Source organism: Nerophis ophidion, linkage group LG09, assembly GCF_033978795.1.
Source record: "Nerophis ophidion isolate RoL-2023_Sa linkage group LG09, RoL_Noph_v1.0, whole genome shotgun sequence".
NCBI lineage: Eukaryota > Metazoa > Chordata > Actinopteri > Syngnathiformes > Syngnathidae > Nerophis > Nerophis ophidion.
In genome coordinates this window covers 73,971,625-73,999,124 of record NC_084619.1, presented here as the reverse complement: position 1 = coordinate 73,999,124, position 27,500 = coordinate 73,971,625, and the positions used below count along the sequence as shown (strand labels likewise).

Genomic DNA, 27,500 nt, shown 5'->3' with positions numbered 1-27,500 from the left:
GAGCATGAGTGCTTGAATCTGCGTGCGGCGTACTTAACGCCGGATGGGACTCAGTGGCTGCTCTCCCTCGGCTGTGAATCGAAGTGATTAAATCAGCCGGCGCACGCAGCGGTGGTGACATGAAAACAACAATTAATAAGGACCCCCCCCCCCCTCCTGTGCCACGCGGCTCCTTTTAACCAAGCAGCTAATAACATAACCCACAGGACTACACACACACACACACACACACACACACACACACACTGTATCCAACCACACTTTAATTATACTTGCAGATTAATTGCAATTTTTTTTCCACCAGAAATACAAACAATACATGCTTTTTTTTTTTATAAAGACATCCAAGCAATAACACTCTAAGTCCAGAGCAGGCCTGGCCAATTATTTTGACTCGAGGGGCCAAATTTGGAGAAAAAAAAAATGTGTCTGGTGGGCCGGTGTATTTATTTTTAGGAACATTAATACAAAACCTCACAATAATGTCTGATTGAATGCTAAAAACGTTATGACAGACCGCCTTAAATTGAATGAAATTTTATTTTTTTTACTGAATGTACAAACCCCGTTTCCATATGAGTTGGGAAATTGTGTTAGATGTAAATATAAACAGAATACAATGATTTGCAAATCCTTTTCAACCCATATTCAGTTGAATATGCTACAAAGACAACATATTTGATGTTCAAACTCATAAACTTAATTATTATTTGCAAAAAAAAAAAACAAACTTAGAATTTCATGGCTGCAACACGTGCCAAAGTAGTTGGGAAAGGGCATGTTCACCACTGTGTTACATCACCTTTTCTTTTAAAAACACTCAATAAACGTTTGGGAACTGAGGAAACTAATTCTTGAAGCTTTGAAAGTGGAATTCTTTCCCATTCTTGTTTTATGTAGAGCTTCAGTCCTTCAACAGTCCGGGGTCTCCGCTGTCGTATTTTACGCTTCATAATGCACCACACATTTTCCATGGGAGACAGGTTTGGACTGCAGGCGGGCCAGGAAAGTACCCACACTCTTTTACTACGAAGCCACGCTGTTGTAACACATGCTGAATGTGGCTTGGCATTGTCTTGCTGAAATAAGCAGGGGCGTCCATAAAAAGACGGCACTTAGATGGCAGCATATGCTATTCCAAAACCTGTATGTACCTTTCAGCATTAATGGTGTCTTCACAGATGTGTAAGTTACCCATGCCTTGGGCACTAATACACCCCCATACCATCACACAAGCTGGCTTTTCAACTTTGCGTCGATAACAGTCTGGATGGTTCGCTTCCCCTTTGGTCCGGATGACACAATGTCCAATATTTCCCAAAAAATTTTAAATGTGGACTCGTCAGACCACAGAACACTTTTCCACTTTGCATCAGTCCATCTTAGATGATCTCAGGCCCAGAGAAGCCGGCGGCGTTTCTGGATGTTGTTGATAAATGGCTTTCACTTTGCATAGTAGAGCTTTAACTTGCACTTACAGATGTAGCGACAAACTGTATTTAGTGACAGTGGTTTTCTGAAGTGTTCCTGAGCCCATGTGGTGATATCCTTTAGAGATTGATGTCTGTTTTTCATACAGTGCCATCTGAGGGATCGAAGGTCACGGTCATTCAATGTTGGTTTCCGGCCATGCCGCTTACGTGGAGTGATTTCTCCAGATTCTCTGAACCTTTTGATGATATTATGGAGCGTAGATGTTGAAATCCCTAAATATTTTTGCAATTGCACTTTGAGAAACGTTGTTCTTAAACTGTTTGAATATTTGCTCACACAGTTGTGGACAAAGGGGTGTACATCGCCCCATCCTTTCTTGTGAAAGACTGAGCATTTTTTGGGAAGCTGTTTTTATAGCCAATCATGGCACCCACCTGTTCCCAATTAGCCTGCACACCTGTGGGATGTTCCATATAAGTGTTTGATGAGCATTCCTTAGAGTGTCAGCCCTGAGATGGGTAGGTTGGGAGTTCAAACCCCGGCCGAGTCATACCAAAGACTATAAAAATGGGAGCCATTACCTCCCTGCTTGGCACTCAGCATCAAGGGTTGGAATTGGGGGTTAAATCACAAAAATGATTCCCGGGCGCGGCACCGCTGCTGCTGCTCACTGCTCCCCTCACTTCCTACGGGGTGATCAAGGTAATGGGTCAAATGCAGAGGACAAATTTCTCTACACCTAGTGTGTGTGTGTGTGTGTGTGTGTGTGTGTGTGTGTGTGTGTGTGTGTGTGTGACAATCATTGGTACGTTAACTTTAACACAATTTCCCAACTCATATGGAAACGCGGTTTGTAAATAACTGCTTTAATTTAAAAGCAAACATGTAATGCATTTCACTCGGCTAATTGGGGTTTTTTTCATATAAAAAAAAACCTTTTTTTTCCCCAAGTTTCCGTCTTTTTTTTTTTTTTTTGTTCCTCCCTGAGTTAGATGGCAAATACGGTGTTAGCTTTCACTGTTATGCTGATGACACCCAACTCTACATGCCCCTAAAGCTGACCAACACGCCGGATTGTAGTCAGCTGGAGGCGTGTCTTAATGAAATTAAACAATGGATGTCCGCTAACTTTTTGCAACTCAACGCCAAAAAAACGGAAATGCTGATTATCGGTCCTGCTAGACACCGACCTATATTCAATAATACAACTCTAACATTTGAAAATTAAACAAGGCGACTCGGTAAAGAATCTGGGTATTATCTTCCACCCAACTCTCTCCTTTGAGTCACACATTAAAAGCGTTACTAAAACTGCCTTCTTTCATCTCCGTAATACCGCTAAAATTCGCTCTATTTTGTCCACTAAAGACGCTGAGATCATTATCCATGCGTTTGTTACGTCTCGTCTCGACTACTGTAACGTATTATTTTGGGGTCTCCCCATGTCTAGCATTAAAAGATTACAGTTGGTACAAAATGCGGCTGCTAGACTTTTGACAAGAACAAGAAAGTTTGATCACATTACGCCTGTACTGTATATACCTTTATATACATATATACATACATATATACCTATACTGTATATACCTTTATATACATATATACATACATATGTAACTATACTGTATATACCTTTATATACATATATACATACATATATACCTATACTGTATATACCTTTATATACATATATACCTATACTGTATATACGTTTATATACATATATACATACATGTATACCTATACTGTATATACCTTTATATACGTATATATATACATATATACCTATACTGTATATAACTTTATATACATATATATACATATATACCTATACTGTATATACCTTTATATACATATATACATACATATATACCTATACTGTATATACCTTTATATACATATATACCTATACTGTATATACCTTTATATACATATATACATACATATATACCTATACTGTATATACCTTTATATACATATATACATACATATATACCTATACTGTATATACCTTTATATACATATATACCTATACTGTATATACCTTTATATACATATATACATACATATATACCTTTATATACATATATACATACATATATACCTATACTGGCTCACCTGCACTGGCTTCCTGTGCACTTAAGATGTGACTTTAAGGTTTTACTACTTACGTATAAAATACTACACGGTCTAGCTCCAGCCTATCTTGCCGATTGTATTGTACCATATGTCCCGGCAAGAAATCTGCCTTCAAAAGACTCCAGCTTATTAGTGATTCCTAGAGCCCAAAAAAAGTCTGCGGGCTATAGAGCGTTTTCCATTCGGGCTCCAGTACTCTGGAATGCCCTCCCGGTAACAGTTTGAGATGCTACCTCAGTAGAAGCATTTAAGTCTCACCTTAAAACTCATTTGTATACTCTAGCCTTTAAATAGACTCCCTTTTTAGACCAGTTGATCTGCCGTTTCTTTTCTTTTTCTCCTATGTCCCACTCTCCCTTGTGGAGGGGGTCCGGTCCGATCCGCTGGGGACATCTCTGCGCTGCTGATCCGCCTCCGCTTGGGATGGTTTCCTGCAGGCTCCACTGTGAACGGGACTCTCGCTGCTGTGTCGGATCCGCTTTGGACTGGACTCTCGCGACTGTGTTGGATCCATTATGGATTGAACTTTCACAGTATCATGTTAGACCCGCTCGACATCCATTGCTTTCGTCCTCTCCAAGGTTCTCATAGTCATCATTGTCACCGACGTCCCACTGGGTGTGAGTTTTTCCTTGCCCTTATGTGGGCCTACCGAGGATGTCGTAGTGGTTTGTGTTGTGGTTTGTGCAGCCCTTTGAGACACTAGTGATTTAGGGCTATATAAGTAAACATTGATTGATTGATTGACAAGTGTTATTGATGCACTTGATGAATAAGAACGCCTTTTAAACGGCAACATCCACGGAGAGGATGCATTCGTGCATCCTGCAGCCTTGGAGGATTTAAATGTCAATAAAGTCACTTTGACGCCGTGACGGATCGGACGGCACACATGCACCTTTTTTTTTTTTTACAGCTTGAACTTTGCACGCCACTAATATTACCTCTGACACCACCCTTCATCATGTTTTAAAACGCCGTGAATGTGAGAAGGGGGGGGGGGGGGGGGGGGGGTCAGTCGGGGTAGAAATGCCTGACGTGTCTTTTAAAGACTTGGGAGCTTTTTTGAAGAGTTGGCTGAGGAAGAAAAAAAAAAAGTGAAGTTTGCCTTCCATTCCGTCAGCGCTGGCGAGCATGTTCCGCTTCCTGTGTGAAAATGATGGATGACAAGTTAAATTTGTGTCTGGGGAGTGAAGGTGAACTGTGACAGAGTGATTTGTCTTGGGAATGGAGGGTCGGGGTCAGGCAGAAAACCGGGCGCCTCAAGGCACAAGACATTGACAAATTCATCCTGCCCGCCGCATTTCTGAAGCCTTTTGTTTGAATCCTGGCTACTCACAAGTGGACCCCCGCACCCCCCATCCCTCATCCTGCCAGCCCGCTGAAGGATGCCTCGCCATGCCAGGATGCCACTAATTCTCGCCGCTCGCCCTCCTTTCACCGCCTTGAATTTCCCCGAGAAATAACCGTCTTCCTTATCGTTGCAGGTCCTTGGCGGGACTCGGGATGTTCGCCCGGCTGGAAGAGCTGGTCGTCGACAACAACCTGCTTGGGAACGACCTCCGGTTGCCAGGGTTACCTAACCTGCACACCTTGACGCTCAATAAGAACAAAATATCCTTTCCAGCTTAAAAAAACACATTTTTACCTAACAGAAAGACTTTTAATGGCTTTGTGTGTGATTTGAAGTCCATTGTGGAGGTTTTTGAACCACAGGGACCTCTAGTGGAATCAGGTATGAAGTCAACAACAACAGATTTAAATGCTGGTCCTCACATCTAAAAATCTATAGCGGGGGCGTCCGAACTTTTTCCACTGAGGGCCACACACTGAAAAATCAAAGCAATTTTTATTTTAGTTTGTTCTTTCATTTTACAAGGACGACTTCTGTTTCCTGCTAGATACCTGTTAGCTTCCACGCTAGGCCTTTTGTTTGTTATTCGCCCACGTGTGCACTTTTTGTTTGTTTTTGTCTTAGTATTTTAAATCAAATCATGTTTTCCTGCAAAATGCCTCCCTCCTTCTCTGCATCTTGGGGTTTGACACCAACAAACTACAAAAAGCCTGAGTGGAGGCCTAATTGTATATTTTTATACATACAGTGGGGCAAAACAAGTATTTAGTCAGCCAGCGATCGTGCAAGTTCTCCCACTTAAAATGATGACAGAGGTCTGTAATTTTCATCATAGGTACACTTCAACTGTGAGAGACAGAATGTGAAAAAAAAGATCCAGGAATTCACATTGTAGGAATTTTAAAGAATTTTTTTGTAAATGATGGTGGAAAATAAGTATTTGGTCAACCATTCAAAGCTCTCATTGATGGAAGGAGGTTTTGGCCCCATTCATTCTTTCCTTAACACGGATCAATCGTCCTGTCCAATTAGCAGAAAAACAGCCCCAAAGCATGATGTTTCCACCCCCATGCTTCACAGTAGGTATGGTGTTCTTGGGATGCAACTCAGTATTCTTCTTCCTCCAAACACGAGGAGTTGAGTTGATACCAAAATGGATACGTGGATGATACAGCAGAGGATTGGGAGAATGTCATCTGGTCAGATGAAACCAAAATAGAACTTGTTGGTATAAACTCAACTCGTCGTATTTTCCACCATAATTAAAAATAAATTCTTTAAAATTCCTACAGTGTGAATTCCTGGATTTTCTTTTCACATTCTAGCTCTCACAGTTGAAGTGTACCTATGATTAAAATTATAGACCTCTGTCATCATTTTAAGTGGGAGAACTTGCACTGCCCCACTGTAATTTCTAAAAATATACAATTAGGCCTCCACTCAGGCTTGATCCCGGGACACTGTCAAAGTTAGTTGGTGTCAAACCCCAAGATGCAGAGAAGGAGGGAGGCATTTTGCAGGAAAACATGATTTATTTTAAATACTAAGACAAAAACAAACAAAGGGTTCAAACAAAAAGCGCGCACATGGGCGGATAACAAACAGAAGGCCTAGCGTGGAAGCTAACAGGTATCTAGCAGGAAACAGAAGTCGTACTTGTAAAATTAAAGAACAAACTGGAAGCAGGGAACAAAAAACAGTAAGCTACAAACCTCAAACGGATATAGCTTACCGCTACGCTGCAAAGACACGACAAGGTACGACACGACAGGAGCGATAATATATGACAAGAGCGACAAGAAGTGACATCGGCAAATCAATAATCCAGCACTGACTGGAAGACAAAGCAGGTACACATAGGAATGGGCTGATTGACACCAGGTGCGGCCAGGTGCCAATCAGCCGCAGCAGAGGGGAAACAAAGCACTCAGGGAGACAAACAGGAAGCAGAACCAAAATAAGAGTACTGACAGGAACTAAGGACAGGAAATACTAAACACAAAGAGGAGGAACTAAAACACAAACAAACTGTCAGTTGCAAACCTGACAGATACCAAAGGGTTTTGGTCCCAAAAATATTAAAAATGTGTTATTATTCTGTATTATTATTATTATTATCAGCTTAAATGTCTAGATCAAAATTAGGTCTATATGTCAATATAATATTTAAAAAAAATTAAGTTGTATGCTCAAAGAAAAGCTTTTTTTGTAGAAAAACAAGAAATATGCAATATTTTCACCCAATAACACTTTAAAAGTGGAATATTTTTAGATTATATAATAAGTGTAGCTTTAAAAAGGTCAATAAGTCATAACAACATTGATTTTAATTCATTATTATTTTTGGAGCAATAGCACTTAAAAAAAAATCACACTGAAATTATTGGGGATCAAAAACGGTCTTATTCATCAAAGTGTTAAAAAATGTATTATTATTTTGTTTACTTTTAACACAATAATCTCGAGATCGACTTCAGATCTATCCGTCAATTATAAGTTTAAAACAAAAACGTGTGGCAAACACAAAATATGCACCATTTTACCCCAAAAATATCTCAAAGTGCAATATTTAATGTGACGTAATTGGAACCTTGAATAGGTCAATAATTCATAACGACATTGATTTTAATTCTTTTTTTTTTTTTTTAAATAAACAGCCTGCATGGCAGCTTTGTGTTATTAGAGTCAAAATTGCAATCTATATATATATATATATATATATATATATATATATATATATATATAGATATAGATATAGATATAGCTCGGTTGGTAGAGCGGCTGTGCCAGCAACTTGAGGGTTCCAGGTTCGATTCCCGCTTCCGCCATCCTAGTCACTGCCGTTGTGTCCTTGGGCAAGACACTTTACCCACCTGCTCCCAGTGCCACCCACACTGGTTTGAATGTAACTTAGATATTGGGTTTCACTATGGAAAGCGCTTTGAGTCACTAGAGAAAAGCGCTATATAAATATAATTCACTAATTCACTATATATATATATATATATATATATATATATATATATATATATATATATATATATATATATATATATATATATATATATATATATATATATATGTACTGCTTGCCGGTGTATCGGCTGGGGACATCTCTGCGCTGCTGATCCGCCTCCGCTTGGGATGGTTTCCTGCTGGCTCCGCTGTGAACGGGACTCTCGCTGCTGTGTTGGATCCGCTTTGGACTGGACTCTCGCGACTGTGTTGGATCCATTGTGGATTGAACTTTCACAGTATCATGTTAGACCCGCTCGACATCCATTGCTTTCCTCCTCTCCAAGGTTCTCATAGTCATCATTGTCACCGACGTCCCACTGGGTGTGAGTTTTTCCTTGCCCTTATGTGGGCCTACCGAGGATGTCGTAGTGGTTTGTGCAGCCCTTTGAGACACTAGTGATTTAGGGCTATATAAGTAAACATTGATTGATTGATTGATATATTTAATTTTATTATTATTATTTTTATTTTTGGGGAGATTAGTGTTCCTGAAAAAAGGAGACCCCAAACACATATTATACAGCATTTTTTTTTTTTTTTACAGCTAAATGTGTACAAATCATTTCTACACACATACACATTGGCCCCCTCAGACAAAGTCAAAATATTTGCCCAACTCTGAGTAATATGAATTGCTCACTTCTAGGCCGATTCCAGATCCTAACTAGCAACTAAAGTGTTTATTTAAAGCACCACATCGCCAACTACTGGTCTGGCATGCATACTGCAGACGTCAATCATGTGTCCAAGTTTGGGCAAGGTGTTGACAGCGTCGTCTGCACTTTCGAAAGGCGTCCACGGGTTTATTAAAAGCAGCGTTGCCTTAAAGCGGAGACGCAGCGACACAAGGCGAGGCTGTTAACGATCAATTAGAAAGAAGAAAAAAAAAAACTTGTTAAAAAAAACCTTCCTTCTCGGAATCAGAAGCGGTTCAGCAGCCATGTGTTCTGTTTTTACTCGGGTGTTGTTGGGATATACGCGTGGACGTCACGCACACACTTGGAGTCAACATTAAAAAGCTCGGGCCGTGTGAGACCGGGCTTGTGAAGTGGCGGCCACATGCTAATAGGCCAATTATGTACATCCTGTCGTGGCGCCGTGCCATTTTTAAGCCGCGGCGTTGCATTTTTTGACACTTCGGGGCTCCATTTTCCAAATGAATGTATTAGTGATGAATGTGCCTGCTTTAGGGGCTGTTTGTTTTTTGTTTTTTTTTTCCTTCCCAACCATTGGCAAAAGTTTTCCGCCGGGAAGCACGCACTGTTTGAAGCCACAGGGCATCCATCATTTTGTCACTACTCTGCAGCCGGCCACCTAGGAAATGAAAGCGATGAAGAAGGGGGAGAGAGGGAGCAGCAGCCAAATGGTGTCACTGCTCTACGCCAAAGCCCGCACCTTAAAGGGGAACATTATCACAATTTCAAAAGGGTTAAAAACAATAAGAATCAGTTCTCAGTGGCTTGTTGTATTTTTTGAAGTTTTTTTCAAAATTTTACCTGTCTCGGAATATCCCTAAATAAAGCTTTAAAGTGCCTTATTTTCGCTATTTGCGATGCCACTATCCATTTCCCTGTGACGTCACACAGTGCTGCCAATGTAAACAAACAATGGGAATAGCACAGCAAGATATAGCGACATTAGCTCGGATTCAAACTCGGATTTCAGCGATTTAAGCGATTCAACAGATTACGCATGTATTGAAACAGATGGTTGGAGTATGACAATATTGAAGAAGAAACTGAAGCTATTGACGCTATTCATAGCCATAGCATGGCCGAATAGCTGCGTTAGCATCGCCGGTAAAATGTGCGGACCAAACGATCAGGACTTTCGCATCTTTTGACACTGGAGCAACTTAAATGCGTCGATTGGTAAGTGTTTGTTTCGCATTAAATGTGGGTGGGAGGAAACGTAATATAGTTGCAAATGCATCTGCAGGTTATCCATACATCTCTGTGCCATGTCTGCTTTAGCACCGCCGGTAAATAGCATGTTAGCATCGATTAGCGTAGCATGTTAGCATCGATTAGCTGGCAATCAACATCAACAAAACTCACCTTTGTGATTTCTTCGACTTTATCGTTGCAAATGCATCTGCAGGTTATCCATACATCTCTGTGCCATGTCTGTCTTAGCATCGCCGGTCATACCAAAGACTATAAAAATGGGAGCCATTACCTCCCTGCTGGGCACTCTTTAGCAAGGGTTGGAATTGGGGGTTAAATCACAATAAAATATTCCCGGGCGCGAAACCGTTGCTGCTGCTCACTGCTCCCCTCACTTCCCACGGGGTGATCAAGGTGATGGGTCAAATGCAGAGGACAGATTCCTCCACACCTAGTGTGTGTGTGACAATCATTGGTTCTTTAAAGGGGAACATTATCACAATTTCAAAAGGGTTGAAAACAATAAAAATCAGTTCCCAGTAGCTTGTTGTATTTTTTGAAGTTTTTTTCAAAATTTTACCGGTCTCGGAATATCCCTAAATAAAGCTTTAAAGTGCCTTATTTTCGCTATTTGCGATGCCACTATCCATTTCCCTGTGACGTCACACAGTGCTGCCAATGTAAACAAACAATGGGAATAGCACAGCAAGATATAGCGACATTAGCTCGGATTCAAACTCGGATTTCAGCGATTTAAGCGATTCAACAGATTACGCATGTATTGAAACAGATGGTTGGAGTATGACAATATTGAAGAAGAAACTGAAGCTATTGACGCTATTCATAGCCATAGCATGGCCGAATAGCTGCGTTAGCATCGCCGGTAAAATGTGCGGACCAAACGATCAGAACTTTCACATCTTTTGACACTGGAGCAACTTAAACCCGTCGATTGGTAAGTGTTTGTTTCGCATTAAATGTGGGTGGGAGGAAACGTAATATAGTTGCAAATGCATCTGCAGGTTATCCATACATCTCTGTGCCATGTCTGCTTTAGCACCGCCGGTAAATAGCATGTTAGCATCGATTAGCGTAGCATGTTAGCATCGATTAGCTGGCAGTCAACATCAACAAAACTCACCTTTGTGATTTCGTTGACTTTATCGTTGCAAATGCATCTGCAGGTTATCCATACATCTCTGTGCCATGTCTGTCTTAGCATCGCCGGTCATACCAAAGACTATAAAAATGGGAGCCATTACCTCCCTGCTGGGCACTCATTAGCAAGGTTTGGAATTGGGGGTTGAATCACAAAAAAATATTCCCGGGCGCGGCACCGTTGCTGCTGCTCACTGCTCCCCTCACTTCCCACGGGGTGATCAAGGGGATGGGTCAAATGCAGAGGACAAATTTCTCCACACCCAGTGTGTGTGTGACAATCATTGGTTCTTTAAAGGGGAACATTATCACAATTTCAAAAGGGTTGAAAACAATAAAAATCAGTTCCCAGTAGCTTGTTGTATTTTTTGAATTTTTTTTCTAAATTTTACCGGTCTCGGAATATCCCTAAATAAAGCTTTAAAGTGCCTTATTTTCGCTATTTGCGATGCCACTATCCATTTCCCTGTGACGTCACACAGTGCTGCCAATGTAAACAAACAATGGGAATAGCACAGCAAGATATAGCGACATTAGCTCGGATTCAAACTCGGATTTCAGCGACTTAAGCGATTCAACAGATTACGCATGTATTGAAACAGATGGTTGGAGTATGAAAGTATTGAAGAAGAAACTGAAGCTATTGACGCTATTCATAGCCATAGCATGGCCGAATAGCTGCGTTAGCATCGCCGGTAAAATGTGCGGACCAAACGATCAGGACTTTCGCATCTTTTGACACTGGAGCAACTTAAACCCGTCGATTGGTAAGTGTTTGTTTCGCATTAAATGTGGGTGGAAGGAAACGTAATATAGTTGCAAATGCATCTACAGGTTACCCATACATCTCTGTGCCATTTCTGCTTTAGCACCGCCGGTAAATAGCATGTTAGCATCGATTAGCGTAGCATGTTAGCATCGATTAGCTGGCAGTCAACATCAACAAAACTCACCTTTGTGATTTCTTCGACTTTATCGTTGCAAATGCATCTGCAGGTTATCCATACATCTCTGTGCCATGTCTGCCTTAGCATCGCCGGTCATACCAAAGACTATAAAAATGGGAGCCATTACCTCCCTGCTGGGCACTCTTTAGCAAGGGTTGGAATTGGGGGTTGAATCACAATAAAATATTCCCGGGCGCGGCACCGTTGCTGCTGCTCACTGCTCCCCTCACTTCCCACGGGGTGATCAAGGGGATGGGTCAAATGCAGAGGACAGATTCCTCCACACCTAGTGTGTGTGTGACAATCATTGGTTCTTTAAAGGGGAACATTATCACAATTTCAAAAGGGTTAAAAACAATAAAAATCAGTTCCCAGTGGCTTGTTGTATTTTTTGAATTTTTTTTCTAAATTTTACCGGTCTCGGAATATCCCTAAATAAAGCTTTAAAGTGCCTTATTTTGGACTCTCTGCGAAGACACTGGCCATTTCCCTGTGACGTCACACAGTGCTGCCAATGTAAACAAACAATGGGAATACCACAGCAAGATATAGCGACATTAGCTCGGATTCAAACTCGGATTTCAGCGACTTAAGCGATTCAACAGATTACGCACGTATTGAAACAGATGGTTGGAGTATGAAAATATTGAAGAAGAAACTGAAGCTATTGAGCGAATAGCTATTGACGCTATTCATAGCCATAGCATGGCCGAATAGCTGCGTTAGCATCGCCGGTAAAATGTGCGGACCAAACGATCAGGACTTTCGCATCTTTTGACACTGGAGCAACTTAAACCCGTCGATTGGTAAGTGTTTGTTTCGCATTAAATGTGGGTAGGAGGAAACGTAATATAGTTGCAAATGCATCTACAGGTTATCCATACATCTCTGTGCCATGTCTGCTTTAGCACCGCCGGTAAATAGCATGTTAGCATCGATTAGCGTAGCATGTTAGCATCAACAAAACTCACCTTTGTGATTTCGTTGACTTTATCGTTGCAAATGCATCTGCAGGTTATCCATACATCTCTGTGCCATGTCTGTCTTAGCATCGCCGGTCAAATGTGGAGACACTCTGGTACATTCAATGGGGGTCTGGCGGCAGATTTCTTGCCAGTGGTGCAACTTGAATCCCTCCCTGTTAGTGTTGTTACACCCTCCGACAACACACCGACGAGGCATGATGTCTCCAAGGTTCCCAAAAATAGTCAAAAAAACGGAAAATAACAGAGCTGATACCCGGTGTTTGTAATGTGTTGAAAATGAAAATGGTGGGTGTGTTACCTCGGTGACGTCACATTCTGACGTCATCGCTTCCAGCGCGATAAACAGAAAGGCGTTCACTTCGCCAAAATTCACCCATTTAGAGTTTGGAAATGGGTTAAGAAAATAGATGGTCTTTTTTCTGCACCATCAAGGTATATATTGATGCTTACATAGGTCTGCTGATAATGTTCCCCTTTAAATTGCCCCGCTCGCACAAAGCCGGTGACTGGCTCCTTTGAGTGCCTACATAAATTTGACAGTGATGCGTTTTTTTTCGGGAGGGGGGGGGTCCGGGTCCCCGTGGGCAGTAAATGCTAATGTAATTAACAACGCTGGGGTCCTTGACATCCGGCCTTTTGACACCTGACTGATATCGAAGCCCTGCTGGAACACTTGGCCGACGTGACCCCGTCGCTGCGGTACCTCAGCCTGCTGGGGAACGAGGCCTGCCCCAACCAGCTGGTCAGCCCGGATAAGGACGAGGACGACTACCAGAGATACAGGTCAGTTCTACGGGCTCCAACAAAAATATATATTTGTTTGCTCTGAATAGCGTGTTCCTTTTAAAGCTGTGAGTGAGTTTTAGTTAGGAAAGGGGGTGGTTGTTGTTCCCCCTAGGGCAGGGGCAGGGAACCTGTGACGACTTCTGTTTCCTGCTCGCTACCTGCTAGCTTCCACGCTAGGCTCATTATCTTCTAGCTCCCATGCTAGCTCTTTTAGTTTGTTATCCGCCCCGGTGCGCGCTTTTTGTTAGTACCCTTTTTTCTGTTCTTGTTCTAGTATTTTAATTAAATCACGTTTCCCTATTCAATGCCTGCCGCCTTCTCTGCATCTCGGGGTTCGTCACAAACCAACTCTGACAATTTGGCTTTCATGGCTCTCTCAGCCAAAAAAGGTTACCGACCCCTGCCCTAAGAGAAACTGGGTAACGCACGGCACACCGACAAGGCTTAACCTCTGGTTACTATAACAATCTACAAAGTTACGATGGGTTGCTTCTCTTTCTTTTCCTCTGTTTTTCTGCTTTCTTTTGTATCTCTAGTTATTGTTATTTATATGTATTGTTGCATCTAAACAACTGTATTGTTGATAATATAAGTAAATTATTGGTATTGTGCTTTATCAATAGCGCTATTTATTTTAGTATTTGTATTGCTGTAGTGTAATAATGCTCATTGTCATTTCTGTATTTTTATTTATTTCCCTAACTACTTCTTTGCTATCACTTATGAGGTCATATTTGTACATATCCTATTTGCTGATGTTGCTCTATTGTTGTTGTTTTTGTTGTTATTGTTGTGTTTGCTGTTGTTGTTTTTGTCTCTCTGTCTAATCCCCCTCTTGTCCCCACAATTTCCCCCTCTGTCTTCCTTTTTTTCTCTTTCTATCCCCTCCTGCTTCGGCCCGGCTGCACCAAATGATAATATAAATACATTTAATAAAGTAAAAAAAAAAAAAGGAAAGGTGGTGGTTATTATTAACAAGCGGCGGGAGGAGCCATGGTGAGACATGGCATGCGCACACGTTCTCCTGGGTGTTGATTTCACAGGGTTATTTATTTGGTTTTTATTTTTGTCCGTTACGAATACGCAAGGTGGCAGTTATCATGGACAACTGGTGGGAGGGGCGGTCGCTTTATTTGTACTTTATAGCGACCCCAAATCAATCAAACGATCAATCTATGTTTATTTGTATAGCCCTAAATCACAAGTGTCTCAAAGGGCTGCACAAGCCACAAAGACATCCTCGGTTCAGAGCCCACAAAAGGGCAAGGAAAAACTTACAACACAGTGGGATGTCAATGTGAATGACTGTGAGAAACCTTGCAGAGGACCGCAGATGTGTGTGACTTTGGATTATTTTGAGTCTGTTCATTTCTGTTGTGCGAGGTGGAGGTAATCATTAATAACTGGTGGGAGGAGCAGTCCCTGCATTCGTTTGACACTTCTACACACCCACATGCGTATGCGTTGGCAGTCATACTGCAGATTTTGGATTCTTTTGAGTCTGTTCATTTCTGTTATGCGAGGTGGAGGTTATCATTGATAACTGGTGGGAGGAGCAGTCCCTGCATTCGTTTGACACTTCTACACACCCACATGCGTATGCGTTGGCAGTCATAATGCAGACTTTGGATTATTTTGAGTCTGTTCATTTCTGTTGTGTGAGGTGGAGGTTATCATTGATAACTGGTGGGAGGAGCAGCCCCTGCATTCGTGTGACCCTTCTACACACCCATGTGCATATGCGTTGGCAGTCATAATGCAGACTTTGGATTATTTTGAGTCTGTTCATTTCTGTTGTGCGAGGTGGAGGTTATCATCAATAACTGGTGTTAGGAGCAGTGCCTTCAATTGTGTGACACTTCTACACACACACAAACGCGTGCGTATGCGTTGGCAATCATACAGCAGACTTTGACTCTAGGTTATTTTGAGTCTGTTCATTTCTGTTGTGCGAGGTGGAGGTTATCATCAATAACTGGTTTTAGGAGCAGTCCCTTCAGTTGTGTGACACTTCTACACACACACAAACGCGTGCGTATGCGTTGGCAATCATACAGCAGACTTTGACTTTAGGTTATTTTGAGTCTTTTCATTTCTGTTGTGCGAGGTGGAGGTTATCATCAATAACTGGTGTTAGGAGCAGTCCCTTCAGTTGTGTGACACTTCTACACACACACAAACGCGTGCGTATGCGTTGGCAATCATACAGCAGACTTTGACTTTAGGTTATTTTGAGTCTGTTCATTTCTGTTGTGCGAGGTGGAGGTTATCATCAATAACTGGTGTTAGGAGCAGTCCCTTCAATTGTGTGACACTTCTTCACACACACAAACGCGTGTGTATGCGTTGGCAATCATACAGCAGACTTTGACTCCAGGTTATTTTGAGTCTGTTAATTTATGTTGTGCGAGGTGGAGGTTATCATTAATAACTGGTGGGAGCAGCAATCTCTTGAATTGTGCGACACTCCTACACACATGTGTGTATGACTTGGCGATCATACTGCAGTTTCTCACCCTGGCTTCTTTTGAGTCTGTTCATTTCTGTTAAGCGAGGTGGAGGTTATCATTAATAACAGGTGGGTGGAGCAGTCCCTGCAACCGTGTAACACTTAAACACACTCACTTACGTATGCATTTGCAATCATACTGCAGACTTTGGATTATTTTGAGTCTGTTCATTTCTGTTGTGCGAGGTGGAGGTTATCATCAATAACTGGTGTTAGGAGCAGTCCCTTCAATCGTGTGACACTTCTACACACTCACGTGCGTATGCATTGGCAATCATGCTGCAGACTTTGGATTATTTTGAGTCTGTTCGTTTCTGTTAAGCGAGGTGGAGGTTATCATCAACAACTGGTGTTAGGAGCAGTCCCTTCAATTGTGTGACACTTCTACACACACACAAACGCGTGGGTATGCGTTGGCAATCATACAGCAGACTTTGACTCTAGGTTATTTTGAGTCTGTTCATTTCTGTTGCGCGTATCATCATTAATAACTGGCGATAACTATTAAAACAAGCACATTTTAGGTGGCGCGTGTGTGCTGTGAACCACCCCAAAGAACATCCTGAAGAAGTGGTGTTAAAAAGTGAAGCCACAAGGCAGACGTGGACAAAGAAGAAGCATGTTTTGGCGTGTCGGCAGCTATGTAAGTCAGGTGTGTGCTGATGTCTTGTCCTCCAACAAGCAAACTGAGGATTGGAGCGCCTTGCCCTAAAAGCTTTGCCCCCCCCATCCCGCCCCATCTTCCACTCCAAAATGGATTTCATGAGTGACTACCCCCCACCTACCACAAATGAGTGTTTACTAGCCCGCCCGAGCCGAGCGGAGGATGCATTAAACATGCCACCGTGCAACATGACCACCATTTGTCAGAGTCCTCTACATGAAACCTGATAAAAGGGCGAAAAGCATCCTCTCTCTTGTCTCTTTCAGCCCTAAGTGCTTGTTTCTGACTCTGTCTTGCCTATTAATCATTTAGCAGCTCCTGTCTTTCTTGAATAATATTCCACCCGCCCCCCCCCCCTCCCCCCCCCACCCCACCCCCCCCCCCCCCCCCCACCCCACCCCCCCCCCCCCCCCCCCCCCGCCCCGAACCCATCACGTGTCACATCGTCAAACGTCAGCGTGAGCGTCATGCAGATTCCACGTCGGACAAGGTCGGGCTGCATGCGGGTCCAGACAGCTCCGGGCCCTCGGGCAAGAGAGGGCCGGGCCCCCGTGTCCACTAATTAGGGCGATGACATAGAAACATGCAGTTGACCCACGCAGCGTCGCGGTGGAGAAACGGCCAATCAACCTTCTCCAGGCCAGACTCACGCTCAGTGGCCACTTGTGGTACTGCAACAACATTATTGTACAGCAGGGGTCACCAACCTTTTTGAAAGCAAGAGCTACTTCTTGGGTACTGATTAATGCCAAGGGCTACCAGTTTGATACACACTTAAATAAATTGTCAGAAATAGCCAATTTGCTCAATGTATCTGTAATTAAAAAAAAAAAAAATATATATATATATATATATATATATCAATCAATGTTTATTTATATAGCCCCAAATCACAAATGTCTCAAAGGACTGCACAAATCATTACGACTACAACATCCTCGGAAGAACCCACAAAAGGGCAAGGAAAACTCACACCCAGTGGGCAGGGAGAATTCACATCCAGTGGGACGCCAGTGACAATGCTGACTATGAGAAACCTTGGAGAGGACCTCAGATGTGGGCAACCCCCCCCCCTCTAGGGGACCGAAAGCAATGGATGTCGAGCGGGTCTAACGTGATACTGTGAAAGTTCAATCCATAGTGGCTCCAACACAGCCGCGAGAGTTCAGTTCAAGCGGATCCAAGACAGCAGCGAGAGTCCCGTCCACAGGAAACCATCTCAAGCGGATCAGCAGCGTAGAGATGTCCCCAACCGATACAGGCGAGCGGTCCATCCTGGGTCCCGACGAGCGGTCCATCCTGGGTCTCGACTCTGGACAGCCAGTACTTCATCCATGGTCATCGGACCGGACCCCCTCCACAAGGGGGAGGGGGACATAGGAGAGAGAAAAGAAGCGGCAGATCAACTGGTCTAAAAAGGAGGTCTATTTAAAGGCTAGAGTATACAGATATATATATATATATGTCTTGATTGGATTATTTCTGTAGAGATGAAGTAGTCTTGTGATTTTTCCCACACCTACATATATATATATATATATATATACATATATACATATATATATATATATATATATATATATATATATATATATATATATATATATATACATATATATACACACACACACACACACTCATATATATATATAAATACATTCACACACATATATATAATAATAATATTAAATAAGGCATTAGATTTATATAGCACTTAATATTAAGAATTAAATATTAAACCCATCATTTGGATATTACAACTTTTCATAGGGATGCGAATATTTCTGCTCCTAACGCTTCGATCCGATTCTGATTGCCGGGGTCGACGATTTGATTCAGAATCGATTCTCGATTTAACACAATGTTCTATTCAAACCGATTCTTGCAATGTATTATTTGGTATAATAATTAATAATAAAACTTTTTTCAAAACAGTTGCAGGTTAGGAAAGCTACCTCTCGTTGCATAAAAATGGCCTAAAAATGTTTCGATTTTATAAAAATAGAATAAAATAAAGATTTTTTTAAAACTATCCATCCATTTAGACTTTTTTGTGCACCCCTATTATTTTCCATATCCGTCTAATTGTACTGTGTATTTATATTTAAATAATGAACATTATTTTTTTGTGTCTTTAATCTCTTCACAATTCATGAGTACTGTAATCAAACATTACAACAACACTTAAAACATTATCCCCAGCATCTTGCGGTGTCTTTAAAAGTGCAACAAACATCGATAAAAAACACTCCTTCATCCCTAAGCACTTTATTACATTTAATAATAAATGATTACATACAAGTCATGTCCCTGCATCTCGTTAAAAGAAAAAAAACGTCCTTAATCATCACAAAAAATATATATAAAATGTATAAACTACAGTATTACGTATTGCACAGACATATTTAATCCTGCAAGGTTGTGATTCCATTTTACAACCTTTGGAGGTCTCAGCACGATTTATGTGTGACTCCACTCTGTAAAATCTACACCGACCTCAAACCTTTTATCAGCGCCTGATCTTTAATATTATTCGATCATTTCTACAACACCCTTAATAAAGCGGACGGTGACATTCATCGTCATCAGAGAAGATTTGATTGGCGGTGGGAAAAGTTGACTTTTTGCCGTTTCTCTTCATCACTCGTGCCGCATGCCTCACATCAATCCCCACCTTTTTTGGGGGGTCCTGACACCCGGCTTCCTCTCTCGCTGCCTGCCTGCCCCATGAAAGGATCTGTTGTCATCTATGTATTCCTGCCATTATCTTTTGACGTCCCCCCCCCCCCCTGCACCAGCACCAGCATCCCAGACGGAGTGTCTGAAAGCTGGGAGAGAGATGCTGTGATGCTGTCGGAATGACAGCTCTGGCAGGCGGGCAGCATCTCCTTTCATGCTATTTATACGAAACTTCTTCTCATCACCTTTGAAGGTTATTACCTTCAAGGAAACATCATTAACTCTAACATTAATTCCGCATCCCCCCCTATTATATTCGTAAACAAAGTTTTGCTTTTGTTGTTTCTTGCATTTAAATAGAACTTGGGTTCGGCTACCGCGTGCTCTCAGAAGACTATGAATAGGACACTCAAGCACTGAATAAAACAATATTGTCACGCCCATGAAATCAAGTTTCGTTTTTGTCATGTTTGGTTATTTTTCGGACAAATGTTTTCCCGCTTTTGCACGTCCTTGTTTCTCTCATTTCCATAGCAACTCATTGATTCTTCTATGTCCCACTCTCCCTTGTGGAGGGGGTCCGGTCCGATCCGGTGGCCATGTACTGCTCGCCTGTGTATCGGCTGGGGACATCTCTGCGCTGCTGATCCGCCTCCGCTTGGGATGGTTTCCTGCTGGCTCCGCTGTGAACGGGACTCTCGCTGCTGTGTTGGATCCGCTTTGGACTGGACTCTCGCGACTGTGTTGGATCCATTGTGGATTTAACTCTCACAGTATCATGTTAGACCCGCTCGACATCCATTGCTTTCCTCCTCTCCAAGGTTCTCATAGTCATCATTGTCACCGACGTCCCACTGGGTGTGAGTTTTCCTTGCCCTTATGTGGGCCTACCGAGGATGTCGTGGTGATTTGTGCAGCCCTTTGAGACACTAGTGATTTAGGGCTATATAAGTAAACATTGATTGATTGATTGATTGATTTTCACCTTGTCCTCGTGTCACGCCCCTGTCCTCAGTTCTCACACCTGCTGGTAATTATCACAGCTATTATTTAAGCCAGTGGTTCTCAACCTTTTTTCAGCGATGTACCCCCTGTGAACATTTTTTTAATTCAAGTACCCCCTAATCATATATATATATATATATATATATATATATATATATGTGTAGAAATCTTTATTTATGATTGAATCACTTGTTTATTTTTCAACAAGTTTTAGCTATTTTTATATATATTTTTCAAGAAAAAAACACCACAAATGAGCAATATTTTGCACTGTTATACAATTTTAATAAATCAGAAACTGATGATTATCTCTTTTTTTCAACCAAATGATAACTCATATTGATACTGTTGTTGATAATATCCATGTTGTTTCACTACTTTTGTTTTGTTCTGTGTGGTGTTTGTGTCTCCTCTCAATTGCTCTGTTTATTGAATTGAATTGTGAATTGTATTATATTTATATAGCGCTTTTCTCCAGTGACTCAAAGCGCTTTCCATAGTGAAACCCAATATCTAAGTTACATTTGCAGTTCTGAGTGTTGCTGGCTCAGGTTTGGTTTTTGGAATTGGATTGCATTGTTATGGTATTGTTGTTTAGTGGTTTGTTGGATTGATTTTTTTTTTTTTTTAATATGTTTTTTTAAATAAAATTAAAAAAAGCGATTTAAAAAAAAAAATTAGAATCGATTTTGAATCGCACAACTTAAACGATTTGATTCGAATCGATTTTTTCCCACACCCCTAATATATATATATATATATATATATATATATATATATATATATATATATATATATATATCCATTTCCTACCGCTTATTCCCTTTGGGGTCGTGGGGGACGCTGGTGCCTATCTCAGGTACAATCAGGTGGAAGGTAGGGTACACCCTGGACAAGTCGCCACCTCATCGCAGTGTATATATATATACAATTTTATTCTATATGTCCCTTAATTTTTTCTTTCACATCTACTTTTGGTCAGATCAATAATGGTAAAATATATATTGTCATTCAGTGCAATTGTAATGTATTCATCTTGTAACGCCGGTTCGGCATCGTGGTACCGGGTTCGATTCCCTCGAGGATGCGTCAAACGAAAGAACACAACAAAGGTAAGATCTAAAAAAATGTATTAACAAAAAGTGAGCTCTGAACAAAAACACTGGAGCTAATAAAAAGGGAAACAAAAGACGCTAGCGTGAAAGCTAGGAAATATAAAGAACTAAGATTTGGCACGATGGCACAAAAAATGAAAACAAAGATGATTAGCATGTGAGCTAAAGATGACAACAAAGTGGCTTAGCTAATGAGCTAGCGAGAAAAACATACCTGACGCAAATTAGAGTCCCAGAAAGAATAAACAGAAGAGGCTGGCTTATAAAGGGAAGGTAATTAGCAGTGAACAGGGAGTAACAGCTGAAACTAATAAGTAACCATGGTGATGGACTAAACGGGAAATAAAGGGATCAGACGGAGAATGAGAACAAAGATGGAAAAATAAACAATAATATTTGAAGATCCGAGTCACGGATCGCAACACATCGAGCGCCAAATCCCAACAGAAGTTATCTCAATACACTTGACACAAGTTTTGGCCCTGAAGAGTACAGGGCCCTGAAGAGTACAGGGCCAAGGACCGAACCCTGGGGAACTCCACACGTTACCTTAACATAGTCCGAGGTCACATTGTTATGGGAGACGCACTGCATCCTATCAGTAAGATAAGAGTTAAACCAAGACAGGGCTAAGTCTGACATACCAATTCGTGTTTTGATACGTTCTAATAAAATATTATGATCGACGGTATCGAAAGCAGCGCTAAGATCGAGGAGCAGCAACATAGATGACGCATCAGAGTCCATCGTTAGCAATAGATCATTAGTCAGTTTTGCGAGGGCTGTCTCAGTCGAGTGATTTGCCCTGAAACCGGATTGAAAGGTTTCACATAGATTGTTAAACGCTAAGTGCTCACTTAGCTGCTCTGCAACAATTTTTTCGAGGATTTTCGAAATAAAGGGAAGGTGAGACACCGGTCGGTAGTTTACCATGAGGTCTGGATCGAGGTTAGGTCTTTTAAGGAGAGGATGAATAACCGCTTTTTTGAATGCAACGGGAACAGTGCCCGAGGAAAGTGATAAGTTTATAATATTTAGCACTGATGGACCTAATAATACAAAAAGCTCCTTGATAAGTTTCCCAGGAAGTGGGTCAAGTAAACATGTTGTTTGTTTTATTCCATTTACACGTTGTAACAATCCTTCTAATGTTATTTCATCAAAACGAGAGAAACTATTTTGGATATTTGCAGTATCCGCCGTATATACAATCGTATCTGTGTTACTATAACTCGACATCCATTGCTTTCGGTCCCCTAGAGGGGGGGGGTTGCCCACATCTGAGGTCCTCTCCAAGGTTTCTCATAGTCAGCATTGTCGCTGGCGTCCCACTGGATGTGAATTCTCCCTGCCCACTGGGTGTGAGTTTTCCTTGCCCTTTTGTGGGTTCTTCCGAGGATGTTGTAGTCGTAATGATTTGTGCAGTCCTTTGAGACATTTGTGATTTGGGGCTATATAAATAAACATTGATTGATTGATTGATACTTAATATAAATGGCACATTTATAAATAGTCACCAAATGATAAATGCACTTTAAAAAAATACTATTATAAACACTGAATATGTAAAAAATAATTTTCGGATCGCTCTCCTACACTGTGCTGCACTGCAAAAGGTGTTGATATTTTTCTTCACAGGTATTTTGTTCTGCACAAGTTGCCCGGCCTTAAGTTCTTGGACACCAGGAAAGTCACCAGAAAAGAAAGCACGGAGGCCCAAGCCAGAGGAGCCTTCATGAAGGTGGTCAAGCCCAAGTCGGACACGGTAAGTTCAGATCCTTTTCTCCCCTGCCAGTCTCCGACTGGAGAGCTCCTCATACACTGCCCTCTGAGTACTGCTTGTTGAAGTGTGTGTGTGTGTATATAAGTGTGTGTGTGTGTGTGTGTGACCACGGGCTGACCTGATTCCGTATGCATGAGCTCGGATCAAAGACGACGGGCGGCTGTCCGGTCCGGCTTGTGTGGGCCGGCATGACGTGGCCGGCGATTGGAGTGACAGCTCACGTGCACGCCGCTCGCCACGGCTTAATGATCCCCTTCTGCTCTTGTTTTGGACCTCGCAGACTAATTAGAGGCCGGGGAGGTTCTCTCATACCTCAGCGCTCATTTCTCACGCCTTGATTTGATTGCGTCTAATTGCTGGGTTATGAAATATTTAGCCTCCTTGAGCGCCTTTTTTTGTTGTTTGGACTTCCACGTAAGGCTTGAAGTTATTTTCATAGTCGTCAAAAGCTGGTTAATGTCCTGGTTGATAGTTGACATGCACTTGTTTAGTTTAGTTTAGTCTTTAGGGGGATTCTAGGGAGCTAGAATCTCATCTCCTCTTGCAGATTTGGGTGTAAAAGTGCAAAGGAAATGTGTCTCTTGAAGGAAGTCCTGTTGGAACACCAAACTGCGTCCAAGACCCAACGTCTGGTCTGATGATTTTAGGTTGTACTGAAGAATTTGTAGGTAATCCTCCTTTTTCATGGTCCCATTTACTCTCTGTAAAGCACCAGTTCCATTGGCAGCAAAACAAGCCCAGAGCATAATACTACCACCACCATGCTTGGCTGAAGGTATGGTGTTCCTGGGATTAAAGGCCTCACCATTTTTTCTCTAAACATATTGCTGGGTTTTGCGGCCAAACAGCTAATTTTTTCTTTCATCTGACCAAAGAACTTTTCATCCAAAAGGTCCATGTGATTTTGCTACATTTTATCAGCAAAGTTGTTTGGCGCGGCCGAATATAAGACGCCAGACTCTTTTTCTCTCTGGGCGGCGGGGTTCTAGGGAGCTCGAACCGCATCTCCTATAGCAGATTTGGGTGTAAAAGTGCAAAGGAAGTGTGTCTCTTGAAGGCAGTCCTGGTGGAACACCCGACTCCACCCAAGACCCAACCTCAGGGCTGACAATTTTAGCTTGTCTTGAAAAATTTGGAGATAATCTTCCTTTTTCATGGTCCCATTTACTCTCTGTAAAGCACCAGTTCCATTGGCAGCAAAACAAGCCCAGAGCATAATACTTCCACCATCATGCTTGGCGGTATGTATGGTGTTCCTGGGATTAAAGGCCTCACCATTTCTTCTCCAAACATATTACTTGGTTTTGCGACCAAACAACTCCATTTTTCTTTCATCTGACCACAGAACTCATTGCCCATGTGATTTTGCTACTTTTTATCGGCAAAGTTGTTTGGCGCGGCCGAATATAAGACGCCAGACTCTTTTTCTCTCTGGGCTGGGGGGGTTCTAGGGAGCTCGAACCGCATCTCCTGTCGCAGATTTGAGTGTAAAAGTGCAAAGGAAGTGTGTCTCTTGAAGGAAATCCTGTTGGAACACCTGACTCCACCCAAGACCCAACCCAGATGATGATTATAGCTTCTCCTGAAGAACTTGGTGGTAATTCTCCTTTTTCATTGTCCCATTTACTCTCTGTAAAGCAGCAGTTCCATTGGCAGGAAAACAAGCCCAGAGCATAATACTACCACCACCATGCTTGGCCGTAGGTATGGTGTTCCTGGGATTAAAGGCCTCACCATTTTTTCTCTAAACATATTGCTGGGTTTTGCGGCCAAACAGCTAATTTTTTCTTTCATCTGACCAAAGAACTTTTCATCCAAAAGGTCCATGTGATTTTGCTACATTTTATCAGCAAAGTTGTTTGGCGCGGCCGAATATAAGACGCCAGACCCTTTTTCTCTCTGGGCGGCAGGGTTCTAGGGAGCTCGAACCGCATCTCCTATAGCAGATTTGGGTGTAAAAGTGCAAAGGAAGTGTGTCTCTTGAAGGCAGTCCTGGTGGAACACCCGACTCCACCCAAGACCCAACCTGCGGGCTGACAATTTTAGCTTGTCTTGAAAAATTTGGAGATAATTCTCCTTTTTCATGGTCCCATTTACTCTCTGTAAAGCACCAGTTCCATTGGCAGCAAAACAAGCCCAGAGCATAATACTTCCACCACCATGCTTGGCAGTAGGTGTGGTGTTCCTGGGATTAAAGGCCTCACCATTTCTTCTCCAAACATATTACTTGGTTTTGCGGCCAAACAACTCAATTTTTCTTTCATCTGACCACAGACCTCATTGCCCATGTGATTTTGCTACTTTTTATTGGCAAAGTTGTTTGGCGTGGCCGAATATAAGACGCCAGACTCTTTTTCTCTCTGGGCGGGGGGTTCTAGGGAGCTCGAACCGCATCTCCTGCCGCAGATTTGGGTGTAAAAGTGCAAAGGAAGTGTGTCTCTTGAAGGCAGTCCTGATGGAACACCTGACTCCACCCAAGACCCAACCCAGATGATGATTATAGCTTCTCCTGAAGAACTTGGTGGTAATTCTCCTTTTTCATTGTCCAGTTTAGTCTCTGTAAAACACCAGTTCCATTGGCAGCAAAACAAGCCCAGAGCAAAATACTTCCACCACCATGCTTGGCGATATGTATGGTGTTCCTGGGATTAAAGGCCTCACCATTTCTTCTCCAAACATATTACTTGGTTTTGCGGCCAAACAACTCCATTTTTCTTTCATCTGACCACAGAACTCATTACCCATGTGATTTTGCTACTTTTTATTGGCAAAGTTGTTTGGCGCGGCCGAATATAAGACGCCAGACTCTTTTTCTCTCTGGGCGGGGGGGTTCTAGGGAGCTCGAACCGCATCTCCTGTCGCAGATTTGGGTGTAAAAGTGCAGAGGAAGTGTGTCTCTTGAAGGCAGTCCTGATGGAACACCTGACTCCACCCAAGACCCAACCCAGATGATGATTATAGCTTCTCCTGAAGAACTTGGTGGTAATTCTCCTTTTTCATTGTCCAGTTTACTCTCTGTAAAGCACCAGTTCCATTGGGAGCAAAACAAGCCCAGAGCATAATACTTTCACCATCATGCTTGGCGGTAGGCATGGTGTTCCTGGGATTAAAGGCCTCACCATTTCTTCTCCAAACATATTACTTGGTTTTGTGGCCAAACAACTAAATTTTTCTTTCATCTGACCACAGACCTCATTGCCCATGTGATTTTGCTACTTTTTATTGGCAAAGTTGTTTGGCGCGGCCGAATATAAGACGCCAGACCCTTTTCTCTCTGGGAGGGGGGTTCTTGGGAGCTAGAATCTCATCTCCTCTTGCAGATTTGGGTGTAAAAGTGCGAAGGAAATGTGTCTCTTGAAGGCAGTCCTGATGGAACACCAGACTCCCCCCAAGACCCAACCTCAGGGCTGACGATTTTAGCTTGTCTTGAAGAATTTGTAGGTAATTCTCCTTTTTCATTGTCCCGTTTAGTCTCTGTAAAGCACCAGTTCCATTGGGAGCAAAACAAGCCCAGAGCATAATACTTCCACCACCATGCTTGGCGGTAGGTGTGGTGTTCCTGGGATTAAAGGCCTCACCATTTTTTCTCCAAACATATTGCTGTTTTTTTTGGCGTGGCCGAATATAAGACGCCAGACCCTTTTCTCTCTGGGCGGGGGGGGTTCTAGGGACCTCGAACCGCATCTCCTGTCGCAGATTTGGGTGTAAAAGTGCAGAGGAAGTGTGTCTCTTGAAGGCAGTCAGCAGGGAACACAGAAATAGTTTAACCTCGGCGTGGCGTGTTTGCTCGACGCCGTGAAAACGCCGCTCATCCACTTGATGTCAGATTTTAAAAAAAGCGGACAGTGATTCTGTCAGGCTGGAGTGTCGTTACCAGCTTTTATTTACATAGCTTGTCAAGGCGAGGTAATTAGCGTGTGTCTCTGAACAAGCCGTGTATGATTATGTCTTCCTCATGCAAAGTAAAAAAGGTCAGAGCTGGCGACGCTCCTTCTCCGGGTTCGAACACGTTGATGCGGGGGTTTTGAGTCTCCGGC

General features: G+C 42.3%; 1 protein-coding gene across 1 annotated transcript in view; it reads left to right on the top strand.

Moving 5' to 3' along the window:
- lrmda (leucine rich melanocyte differentiation associated) overlaps window positions 1-27,500 on the top strand; it is a 705,908-nt gene that overhangs the window by 450,674 nt on the left and 227,734 nt on the right. Inside the window, exons 3-5 of the mRNA XM_061911768.1 lie at window positions 5,061-5,187; window positions 13,566-13,705; window positions 23,319-23,445. Of these exons, the coding sequence (XP_061767752.1) occupies window positions 5,061-5,187; window positions 13,566-13,705; window positions 23,319-23,445 (394 nt within the window). The remainder of the gene's footprint in view (window positions 1-5,060; window positions 5,188-13,565; window positions 13,706-23,318; window positions 23,446-27,500) is intronic.